General features: G+C 43.8%; 1 protein-coding gene across 1 annotated transcript; it reads right to left on the bottom strand.

Moving 5' to 3' along the window:
• Positions 1-1,991: 1,991 nt before the first annotated feature.
• On the bottom strand, positions 1,992-5,719 carry LOC111951489 (serine/threonine-protein kinase pim-3). Its single transcript, XM_023969616.3, has 6 exons — positions 5,261-5,719; positions 4,851-4,960; positions 4,690-4,740; positions 4,213-4,576; positions 3,134-3,310; positions 1,992-2,965 (listed from the first exon to the last, which is right to left on the bottom strand). Exons 1-6 carry the CDS (start codon positions 5,346-5,348, stop codon positions 2,769-2,771), a joined length of 987 nt encoding a protein of 328 aa, XP_023825384.1. The 5' UTR covers positions 5,349-5,719; the 3' UTR covers positions 1,992-2,768.
• Positions 5,720-12,942: the final 7,223 nt, after the last annotated feature.

Below are 12,942 nucleotides of genomic sequence, written 5' to 3'. Positions count from 1 at the left end.
CCTATGGTCATTATCTACGGTGAGGTGCCATAACAGCTCATGGGCAGGGAGTCACCAGAGGGGGCAGCACCTCCCCACCACAACAACAACACTCGTCCCTCCATCCCCCACTACCACTTCCTGGAGAACACTGACTTACAGATGATGACGAACATCGTCTACCTTTCTCTTTCTCACAGCCCACTGCTCTGCTCCACCAATAATGGAGTGACTTATGGTATTGTTATTGTATGGCAGGCAGATGAGGCCGGCAGCATAAACGGAAAAGCAATTAGTTCTAGCTATGTTCAGGGTTGTGTTGTGAGTGTGATGATGCATGTCCCTGGCTCCTGCCTCATTCCTGTGTCACTTTCCTACCCAGTCCTTCTCTGTGTACAGCTAATACAGGCACGTCACACACTGACTATACAAAAGATTACAAACACCTGCACTTTCCATGACACCAGGTGAAAGCTGTCACTTGTTAAATCGACTTCAATCATTGTCGATGAAGGGCATGAGACAGGTTAAATGATTTATAAGCCTTGAGACAATTGAGACATGGATTGTGTATATGTGCCATTCAGAGAGTGAATGGACAAGACAAAATATTTAAGTGCCTACGAACGGGGTATGGTAGTAGGTGCTATGCATACCGGTTTGTGTCAAGAACTGCACCGCTGCTGGGTTTTTCCCACTCAACAGTTTCCTGTGTGTATCGATGGTCCACCACCAAAAGGACATCCAGCCAACTTGACACAACTGTGGGAAGTATTGGAGTCAGACAATGGGAGGTGCACAGTAATACATAGAGCCACAGGTACATGGAACTCTATTCCACATCAGGTAACTGATGCAAGCAGTAGAATCGGATTGAAAAAAGATAAAAATACACCTTATGGAACAGCGGGGACTGAGAAGACACACACAGGCGCCTGGATGTTGTATTGTAAATATGTAGTGGTGGAATGGTGGCCTGAGGGCACACAATGAATGTGTTGGGGAAGGTGTTATGAAATGTAATGTCATGTAGTATTTTAAACTGTATGTAACAGTCTTATGTTGCTGGACTCCAGGAAGAGTAGCTGCTGGGGATCCATAATAAATAGAAATACAAAACATGGGGCAGCATCCCTGTGGAATGCTTGACACCTTGTCGAGTCCATGCCTGACAAATTGAGGTTGTTCTAACTGTATATAGATATATATGCAAACATCCTTACCCATTTAATAATGTTTGGTTTATAGATTTTCATCAATGACTGTATGAGGAATTTTTACCAGTAAAAAAAAAAGACAACACAAGTATGATTTATGTACAAAGGGATTTAATTGAAATGTTTGTATAAAAAAATTGCATCACCAGATCTCTATCATTCGTGTCATACAGCTAAACCGAAAGAGAATATCTAACACCAGGCAAGCCACAGATTCATCATAGTCACTAACTAGAATAGCCTTATCCAACCCAATAGCCATGTGCGTCCATGGAGTTCAATGCATGGAGACAGCACACGTGTAATGTACCCCAAAAAGCAGATGTACTTTTAGATTAAGTCAATCCAACATTACTTACAAGACTATAAAAAGGAGTTCAATCACATTCGTAGCTCTTCCAAATTTAAGTAAACCTTGTTTTAATTCCCTTTCGACAACTTCAGTGCATCCATCCACAATCTAAAAAAAATTAAAATTATGTTGAAGTGTAAAAATATCATTACAGGAATGCAAAACAAAAGGCCATGTAAAGATATGCAAATTCTGGGATTTCTCACCTCTTAAACATCTACAATAAATAAAATGAGCCTAAAGAGTGGAATGTCTACACATTCTGAATAAATTAACAGCATGGGATAAAAAATAAAAAAAACTGCACAATATTTGTATAGTAAAAGACATAACCGAGACCATGAATATTGCATTGATTGTGCATTTCACACTTAAGCCATGATACACCAGTCCAGGGCAAGAGCAATGTAGTGCCAGTAGTGAGATGGGGGAAAGGCAAAACATTCAATTAAAATACATTTCCAAGGGGCTAAACACACAGATAATGTAGTTTTAATACACATTCAGAAATGAAAGGATCCAATTTTGAGAAATCCAAACAACTCGAGGCTGTAGTATGAGTGAGCAGCTTAGTAAGGGGGCGCAGTGTGAGTGGGTTGCATTTCAAGTATTCCATGGTCAACAGTCAACTCCCGCCTTCATCCCCTATTTTATGATCCCTAAGAATGCTGGGTGGTGTAGTTTACCACACTGTCGTGGAGGAAGACAACTAATCTCCATCATGACAGGGTGGGATACGTACAAACAAACCAGCCCGAAAGGGTTATAACAACAAAAAGTTATGACAAAAGCCCCCCCGAGAAGCAGCTTTCAAAAAAGGCACTCCAAATCAAAAACATTGAAATATAAAGCATTCTCCAAGCTCTATGAGAGCAGCTATGTCTGTCTGAATAAGGGGCTTTAAACCAGATGCATAAAATCAGCCTTGTTATAACAAATTAGAAAATAATAAAGTACTAAATAAATAGTCACTGGTAAAGACCGCCCAAACAGCAAATGTTCCACATTAGGAAACAATTCATGAGTTATAAAAAATAAACAAAAGATAAAGGAAGAACAAACCATAATAAATTATAATAATTCCCTACAAAAGGAAACCAAAAATAATTCTGCCAGCCAAAGCCATGGTGGGGCATAAGGACCAGAGCCCTTTTAAGTCCAGTTAACCCCCCCCCTCATGTCCATTCACTCTTTTCTCCTCTCATCCCCTCTTCTCTCTTTCATAGGCTCTCCTTGCTGGAGCTTGTGCTAGATGTGTCCGTGTCGATGGTCCTCAGCCGGATGTCCCCATCCTCAGGCTTGGAGGACATCGACACTTCCCCAGCCAAGCGCATCCACGGGTGGTCCAGGATCTGTTCTAGAGTAGGCCTGTCTGACGGCCGTAGCGACAGGCACCACTTGATCAGCTGCTGGCACTCTGGAAAGAGGGAGAGAAATGGGGAAAACATGGATTAGTATTTTATTTTGTGTGACAAGAGGGAGATGGAGGGAAGAAATTAAATATAAAATAGTGTTAAGAAATATGTTTTAAGACTTAGAAATGTGTTTTTATGATTGTAGGTTGACTAATGGAGTTAGTACACACCATTAGACACTCTCCTCCTGAAGTACAGTCTCCCCTGGAGGATTTCCTCGTCTTGCTCAAAGGGGATGTCTCCACAGACCATGTCGTACAGCAGCACCCCTAGCGACCACACCGTAGCCGAGCGCCCGTGGTATCTATGGAAGCGGATCCACTCTGGCGGACTATATACTCTTGTACCTGGAGAAGAAAAGGCTGATTAGTGACTTCTTAACTTCTATAATAGCATCAAAACTGTTTATTTGGGACATTTCATGTGACAACAATAATATAAATAGGCCTATAAATAGGCCTATATTGCAATACTGTATGATTTGGAAAGATTATAAATGATGGATATTTAAAAATAGTCAGATAATGTCTCTATAAAAAGGCAGAACAAGGCAAGTGTAATTCCATCTAAAACAAGGATGTTATACTAGTGTAATAATGGCTTTTTCTTTTCCACAACAAATCTCTATGAAACTGGGTGACCTGCCTCACTCCCCTCCCTCCAGGCATGAGTAACTTGGATACCAAACACAAACTCGAGTGCGCAATGTGAGCCACCACGTGACATGAATCAGCCCAAGCTCAGGTTTCACAACAAACAGATGTTACGTGGCAGCTGGCCCAATAGCCATTACCTAAAGGCTTTGAAGTGAGCGTTTCTTAACAGAACACAGACAATTATCAACATATAACAATAACCTATTTTACTACACTAATGTGTTAAATTATTGACTAATATGACATTTATAAAAGGTACTTGAAATTAACTACATAGGGATAATCAAAATGAATAAGGATCGACCTATAAACATTGCTGATAACATCACCACCCGCCGGAAAACTATGAGGTACCAAAAACAAACCACTGCGTCACAAGCGTCTGTGGACACGCCGGCCAATACAGAGAAAGGGGGGGAGGGGTATTATATCATCAGATGATCTAATAAGGCGAGTAGGTATCTATACTAAAACAAACAAATATAGCTGAAAGCAAGTCATGGGTCAGTACAGACTATAACGCACCTTCAAAAACACATCAAACCCAGAAAATACGAAGCCACTGCTGGCAACGCATTGGGTAGAGTACATACCGTCAAAGTCAGTGTAGACCGTGTCCTTGAGAATCGCCCCTGAACCAAAGTCAATAAGCGTGAGCTCCCCAGTGCGTAGGTCTACAAGCAGATTTTCATCTTTGATATCTCTGTGAACTACCCCGCTGCTGTAGCAGTGGCGGACAGCCTCCAAAACCTGACGGAAAAATCCCCTTGCTGTCTCCTCATCCAAAGCGCCCTTCTCCGTTATGAAATCGAAAAGATCCTTGACCAGCTCCGGTCGTTCCATAACAATCAACCAGCCGTCTGGTCGCTCATACCAATCCAGGAGTTGTATAACCCCCCGAAACGACGAACTGACTTTCTTCAATAAAATAATCTCCAAAGGCACCATCACACCATTCTGGAAGAAAATATGAAATCACAAATGAGTTGAGTGACCTAGAATCGATTCAATTATCAAAAAACAACTGACATGGGTGAAAAACCTAAACAAACCGGAGTGGTGATACTTACAATAGTACCCCATTCGGTCACCCGCTCCTTCGGCACATGTTTCACTGCGACCTAATTTCGAGAGAAAAACAAAATACACATTAGATACAACGAAGTTAGTAAATAACTATGAGATGCCTTGATGGCGCCATGTGCCAAGATCAAAGCACTCCTATTCTTACCAGTGCGTCATCCGAGAGCCGACTACCGGCGTAGACTGTGCCGAATCCACCGCTGCCCAGCACCGATCCCACGGTGTAAACCTTTTCGAACGGCTCCTTTTCCACTTTAACTGGAGAAACATCAAATTGAGAGCAGATAAGCATACACGACAGTCTCGTCTTTCACAGTGCAAGATAGGCAATCGAATCGCAGCTGTTGACTAACGTTAGCTATGTTAATCACAGTTGGCGTGCATATCGACAGTACGAAGCCATTTAAATAGTTCCATGTAAGGATTTTAGAGTTAGTCAGTAAAATACAATTGTTTCATTATTGGAAGCATGAATGACTAAGATAAATCTAGTTCAATAAACAGTCCATCTTTCCGGCTATGTAAAGCACGAAGAATGACAGCGGGTTCGAATCATACCTGGCTGGAGCTGTATTTTCACCGGTAAATGGTCCATGCTCGAAGGGTGGCAAATGTGCGAGAATGAGCCAAACTTTGACAACAACATATTCGAACGGAAGACTAACTAAATTCTTGTTTATCTGAAAAGGTAGATTCTGATCCAATCGTATGTAAATATGACTGAAAAGGTTAGCGCTGGTAGCGGCTAGCTAATAAATCCAGTGTGCCAACTCCACCCGCCCCGTCGATGTCTCAAATAAAATGCCGCATCGTCCTTTTCAGATTAGAAACGAGAATCCTGTATCTTAATTCATCACTTTGAAGATGACCGTTTTCTTGAAGTACTGAAAACAGTACACTTGCAGAGCGGTTAATTATTATCTAGTAGAAATCGCAGAAGATGGTAAGAAGTCCAAAAGACTGTGTCGATATTACGGAATGTATTTGCTGTCTGAGCTTTGTCACGGTCTTTCCCTACCTTTTCAATAACGCCAATGTTTTTAACGAGTGGAGGATGGTTGTATCCCTCCGCCCCGAAAGACTACTCGGTATTTTCCTGGAATTTGTCGTTATATCCGGCAATGATTAATTGAAATATAGAGATAGAGGAATTAATATGATGATTTATACAATATAAAAATATCCATTGTGTAATTTCTCAGATATAATGATATGTATACACGTACTACTTTCTCATAGTATGAGACGCCCAAGGATCTCTTGTCTGGAGGCTTTGCGCTGTGTTCTCTAGGGACCTGGAGGATTTAACCAATGAGATGGTTTATACAATTACCATGTTTTCGATTTGGACCAATCAAATGCTCATTACGATTTGGACCAATCAAATGCTCATTATCGTAAAAGGGTGATATGCGTGCACGTGGTGGGAATTCCGAGACGCCCTTTCCAATTTATTCTGGGACACAATGGGCGCGTTCGAGGGGGAGCACCAATCAATCAATCAATCAAATGTATTTATAAAGCCCTTCTTACATCAGCTGATGTCACAAAGTGCTGTACAGAAAACCAGCATAAAACCCCAAACAGTAAGCAATGCAGGTGTAGAAGCACGGTGGCTAGGAAAAACTCCCTAGAAAGGCCAGAACCTAGGAAGAAACCTAGAGAGGATCCAGGCTATGAGGGGTGGCCAGTCCTCTTCTGGCTGTGCCAGGTGGAGATAATAACAGAACTTGGCCAAGATGTTCAAATGTTCATAGATGACCAGCAGGGTCAAATAATAATAATCACAGTGGTTGTCGAGGGTGCAACAGGTCAGACCCTCAGGAGAAAATTTCAGTTGGCTTTTCATAGCCGATCATTCAGAGTATCTCTACCGCTCCTGCTGTCTCTAGAGAGTTGAAAACAGCAGGTCTGGGAAAGGTAGCACATCCGGTGAACAGGTCAGGTTTCCATAGCCGCAGGCGGAACAGTTGAAACTGGAGCAGCAACACGGCCAGGTGGACTGGGGACAGCAAGGAGTCATCAGGCCAGGTAGTCCTGTAGCATGGTCCTAGGGCTCAGGTCCTCTGAGAGAGAGAAAGAAAGAAAGAAAGAAAGAAAGAAAGAGAGAGAGAGAGAGAAAGAGAGAGAGAGAGCATACTTCAATTCATACAGGACACCAGATAAGACAGGATAAATACTCCAGATATAACAGACTGACCCTAGCCCCCCGACACATAAACTACTGCAGCATAAATACTGGAGGCTGAGACAGGAGGGGCCCCATCCGACGATATCCCGGACAGGGCCAAACAGGCAGGATATAACCCCACCCACTTTGCCAAAGCACAGCCCCCACACTACTAGAGGGATATCTTCGACCACCAACTTACCATCCTGAGACAAGGCCCGAGTATAGCCCACAATGATCTCCGCCACTGCACAACTCAAGGGGGGGCGCCAACCCAGACAGGAAAATCACATCAGTGACTCAACCCGCTCAAGTGACGCACCCCTAATAGGGACGGCATGGAAGAGCACCAGTAAGCCAGTGACTCAGCCGCTGTAATAGGGTTAGAGGCAGAGAATCCCAGTGGAGAGAGGTGCACCGGCCAGGCAGAGACAGCAAGGGCAGTTCGTTGCTCCAGTGCCTTTCCATTCACCTTCACACTCCTGGGCCAGACTACACTCAATCATGGGACCTACTGAAGAGATGAGTCTTCAATAAAGACTTAAAGGTTGAGACCGAGTCTGCGTCTCTCACATGGGTAGGCAGACCATTCCATAAAAATGGAGATCTATAGGAGAAAGCCCTGCCTCCAGCAGTTTTCTTAGAAATTCTAGGGACAATTAGGAGGCCTGCGTCTTGTGACCGTAGCGTACGTGTAGGTATGTACAGCAGGACCAAATCGGGAATATAGGTAGGAGCAAGCCCATGTAATGCTTTGTAGGTTAGCAGTAAAACCTTGAAATCAGCCCTTGCCTTAACAGGAAGCCAGTGTAGAGGCTAGCACTGGAGTAATACAGTATGATCACATTTTTGGGTTCTAGTCAAGATTCTAGCAGCTGTGTTTAGCACTAACTGAAGTTTATTTGGTGCATTATCCGGGTACCATCAGCCATTGGACATAAACATTACACAACAAGTTGGAAATCACAAATTCAACAATGAGGGGTTTGGAAGGAATCAGTGGCTAACTGCAAGTGTTGCAAAGCAATCACTAGCCTGCTATTTAGTGGCGTGGGTGTGTGGTCCAATTCTGGGTTTAAGGGTCTGTTTTCCAAGCTTAAAAGGATAAACATTCAATACCATTGGCCATAAAAGGTTGAATATATTGGCCATGCTGTCAAGCCAGCATGACTTCTGCCACATTCATATACAACTCGGAACTGGGAAATCTCTGACTTCAGTGAGTTCAAGACAACTGGGAACTCGAGAAAAAAAACAAGCTCCGACTGGGAAAATAAGTTTTGAACGGTCATCCAACTCGGAATTCTAAGTCGGGAACTCTAAGGGGCCTCTTTCTAGAGCTCCGACATGAAGATCACTGACGTCATGATTCGACCTTTGGAATCCACAGATTGCGAGTTGAAGATATATACTTTTACTAAGAGTATTAGTATATTAGTAATTGACTGACCCGGTCTCTCCAGATCTCCCAACAATACTATTTCTAGGGTCAATTTTAGATCAATGTTAAGTATTTTCAGCCGTTCCTGAACCTGAGACCAGAAACAGGCTACCTGTGGGCAATACCAAAACAAATGGTCTATTGATTCTGTATCCTCACAACAAATTCTGCAGAGCTGAGATTGTATGCCCCAAATATTCAACATTTTGTTGGTGGCAAGAATTCTGTACAATCATTATGGCACAGCTGTCAACACCCTGGTCCTCAAATTAAACTGGTATACTTTCCTATTTATGCTATTTTAATTCATCTGCCAGTTTTGAATCTTTATTGGTCAGACAGACCAGTTCCCTACCTCCTCCTGCTGCCACCTGCCTCCTCCATGTTTGCGGTAATGCTGTAATCAATTGGTTGTAATCTTGGATTGAGCAGACCTTCCCATACAATTCTGATATCTCCATGAAAGACATAACTCTCTACCATTCCAATTTACAATATCCTTTAAAAACAAAATACCTTTTTCTGTCACGCCCTCATCTGTTTCACCTGTCTTTGTGATTGTCTCCACCCACCTCCAAGTGTCTCCTGTTTTCCCCATTAGTCCCCAGTGTATTTATCCCTGTGTTTCCTGTCTCTCTGTGGCAGTTCGTCTTGTTTTGCCAAGTCAACCAGTGTTTCTCCTGTTCTTTCCTAGCCCTCCTGGTTTTGACCCTTGCTTGTCCTGATGCTGAATCCGCCTGCCTGACCACTCTGCCTGTTCTGTTCTATTATCTATGCATAGTCATGTTAACTCTACCTACATGTACATATTACCTCAATTACCTTGACTAACCTGTGCCCCCGCACATTGACGTTGTACCGGTACCCCCTGTATATAGCCTCACTACTGTTATTTTACTGCTTCACTTTAATTATTTTAATTTTGTACTTATCTATTTTTTACTCAAACATATTTTTCTTAAAACTGCATTGTTAGTTAAGGGCTTGTAAGTAAGCATTTGTATTCAACGCATTTGACAAATTACATTTTATTTTATTTGAGTAGATAAAACAAGCTAACAATGAAGCTTTGAGTATATCAAAAAAGGCTTGACATACCTCTACCGGTATACCATCAAGCCTGGGGTTTTTTCCAGACTGAAAGGATTTAATAGCCTCAAAAAGTTATTCCTCTGTCATTTGGCATTCGCACTGATCTTTTTGTACATTTATTAACTTTCTATTTGGTTTTTATTATTTGGAGAGAATTCCTTACAGTAATCGTCATTCAAAGGGTGAGGATGAGACGGAAAAGAGAACATCTGCTAAAAATATTAAGCTTCCTCTTTCAAAATATAATTTGGAGAATCATAGATGACTCTGTCTTCAGTAACGAATTTCTGCAAATTATTTTTGGTAGCATTCCTGTGTTGGCGACTCTGGAAGTATTTGGTGCATTTTTCTCCATATTCCTTATTCTTTATTTTTGTAATAGATTACATCAGATCATTCTTGAATAAGTTCCTCCAGTTCTTTTTGTTTTTCCTTGAACTTATTTTGTTTCTCTGTAGTATCATTTATATTGCTATCTACCTGCACTATTAGTTCATGGATTTCCCTTGTTAGTCTTGTCTCTTTAGACAGAAATATACTTTTTATTATTGATGAACATTGAACTGAATGACCTCTGAAGGTGCATTTAAAGGTATCCCCAACAATAAGGGGATTTGATGAACCTATATTATACTGGAAAAATTCAGTTATAAATTATTTTGTTATAGTTCAAAATATATTGTCCTCCGGTAAACGTTGATTAAATTTTCAATATCCCCGTCCACGTGGAATTTCTATAAGAGTTATGTGAAGGCTAATTAGATCCAATCGCATTCTGTCTCCTATTAATACTTTTTTAACCTTTGATGCAAGAGATAAAGAGACAAGAAGGTAGTCAACACTACCTTCTTAGTGTAGTGTTAGCTAGCTACATAGTTGTCTTTGCTGTCTTTGTTTCTAAGATAACTGCGTAGTTTAGACTAATTCGGTTAGCTAGCCAGCTATTTTTCGTCCTTTTAACGTAACGTAACGTAGTCAACACTGCTCGCTAGCCAGCTAGCCACCGAATAGCAACACTGTAGAAACTATTACATTCAACGGATCAACGGAACGATTGATTAGTGTAGTGTTAGCTAGCTACATAGTTGTCTTTGCTGTCCTTGTATCTAAGACAATTGTGTAGTTTATACTAATTAACGAGCCAGTTACCGAGGTTACATAGCTAGCTACCGAGGTTACCTAGCCAGCGACACTCTCAAACAAAGTCAACAACGCAGCCACTGCTAGCTAGCCCACTTCCGCAGTACTGTATCATTTTAATAATTTTGGTCAATAAGATTTCTGCAACGCAAGCTTAACTTTCTAACATTCGAGACGTGTAGTTCACGTGTCATTCAATCTCCTTGCATTAGCGTAGCCTCTTCGTTAGCCTGTCAACTATGTGTCTGTCTATCCCTGTTCTCTCCTCTCTGCACAGACCATACAAACGCTTCACACCGCGTGGCCGCGGCCACCCTAACCTGGTGGTCCCAGCGCGCACCACCCACGTGGAGTCCCAGGTCTCCGGCAGCCTCTGGAACTGCCGATCTGCTGCCAACAAGGCAGAGTTCATCTCAGCCTATGCTTCCCTCCAGTCCCTCGACTTCTTGGCACTGACGGAAACATGGATCACCACAGATAACACTGCACTCCTACTGCTCTCTCCTCGTCTGCCCACGTGTTCTCGCACACCCCGAGAGCTTCTGGTCAGCGGCGGGTGGCGGCACCGGGATCCTCATCTCTCCCAAGTGGTCTTTCTCCCTTTCTCCCTTACCCATCTGTCTATCGCCTCCTTTGAATTCCATGCTGTCACAGTTACCAGCCCTTTCAAGCTTAACATCCTTATCATTTATCGCCCTCCAGGTTCCCTTGGAGAGTTCATCAATGAGCTTGATGCCCTGATAAGCTCCTTTCCGTGAGACGGCTCACCTCTCACAGTTCTGGGTGACTTTAACCTCCCCACGTCTACCTTTGACTCATTCCTCTCTGCCTCCTTCTTTCCACTCCTCTCTCTTTTGACCTCACCCTCTCACCTTCCCCCCCTACTCACAAGGCAGGCAATACGCGTCGACCTCATTCTTTACTAGATGCTGTTCTGCCACTAAACCTCATTGCAACTCTCCCTCCAAGTCTCCGGACCACTACCTTGTATCCTTTTCCCTCTCGCTCTCATCCATCACTTCCCACACTGCCCCTACCGGATGTATCGCGCCGTCCCAACCTTCGCTCTCTCTCCCCGCTACTCTCTCCTCTTCCATCCTATTCACTCTTCCCTCTGCTCAAACCTTCTCCAACCTATCTCTGATTCTTGCCTCCTCAACCTCCTCTCCTCCCTTTTCTGCATCCTTTGACTCTCTATTGTCCCCATCCTCCAGGCCGGCTCTCGGTCCTCCCCTTCCTGCTCCGTGGCTCGACGGACTCATTGCGAGCTCACAGAACAGGGCTCCGGGCAGCCGAGCGGAAATGGAGGAAAACTCGACCTCCCTGCGGACCTGGCATCCTTTCACTCCTCCTCTCTACATTTTCCTCTTCTGTCTCTGCTGCTAAAGCCACTTTCTACCACTCTAAATTCCAAGCATTCTGCCTCTAACCCTAGGAAGCTCTTTGCCACCTTCTCCTCCCTCCTGAATCTCCTCCCCCTCCTCCCCCCTCCTCCTCTCTGCAGATGACTTCGTCAACCATTTTGAAAAGAAGGTCGACGACATCCGATCCTCGTTTGCTAAGTCAAACGACACCGCTGTTCTGCTCACACTGCCCTACCCTGTGCTCTGACCTCTTCTCCCCTCTCTCCCAGATGAAATCTCGCGTCTTGTGGACGGCGGCCGCCCAAACAACCTGCCCGCATTGACCCTATCCCCTCCTCTCTTCTCCAGACCATTTCCGGAGACCTTCTCCTTACCTCACCTCGCTCATCAACTCATCCTTGACCGCTGGCTACGTCCCTTCCGTCTTCAATGAGAGCGAGAGTTGCACCCCTGCTGAAAAACCTACACTCGATCCCTCCAATGTCAACAACTACAAGACCAGTATCCCTTCTTTCTTTCTCTCCAAAACTCTCGAACGTGCCGTCCTTGGCCAGCTCTCCCGCTATCTCTCTCAGAATGACCTTCTTGATCCAAATCAGTCAGGTTTCAAGACTAGTCATTCAACTGAGACTGCTCTTCTCTGTATCACGGAGGCGCTCCGCACTGCTAAAGCTAACTCTCCTCCTCTGCTCTCATCCTCCTAGACCTATCGGCTGCCTTTGATACTGTGAACCATCAGATCCTCCCTCTCCACCCTCTCCGAGTTGGGCATCTCCGGCGCGGCCCACGCTTGGATTGCGTCCTACCTGACAGGTCGCTCCTACCAGGTGGCGTGGCGAGAATCTGTCCTCACCACGTGCTCTCACCACTGGTGTCCCCCAGGGCTCTGTTCTAGGCCCTCTCCTATTCTCGCTATACACCAAGTCACTTGGCTCTGTCATAACCTCACATGGTCTCTCCTATCATTGCTATGCAGACGACACACAATTAATCTTCTCCTTTCCCCCTTCTGATGACCAGGTGGCGAATCGCA

Source organism: Salvelinus sp. IW2-2015, linkage group LG24 (genome assembly GCF_002910315.2).
Source record: "Salvelinus sp. IW2-2015 linkage group LG24, ASM291031v2, whole genome shotgun sequence".
In the NCBI taxonomy this organism is placed as follows: domain Eukaryota; kingdom Metazoa; phylum Chordata; class Actinopteri; order Salmoniformes; family Salmonidae; genus Salvelinus; species Salvelinus sp. IW2-2015.
The sequence above is the reverse complement of the archived record's forward strand: the minus strand, read 5'-3'. Positions and strand labels throughout refer to the sequence as shown.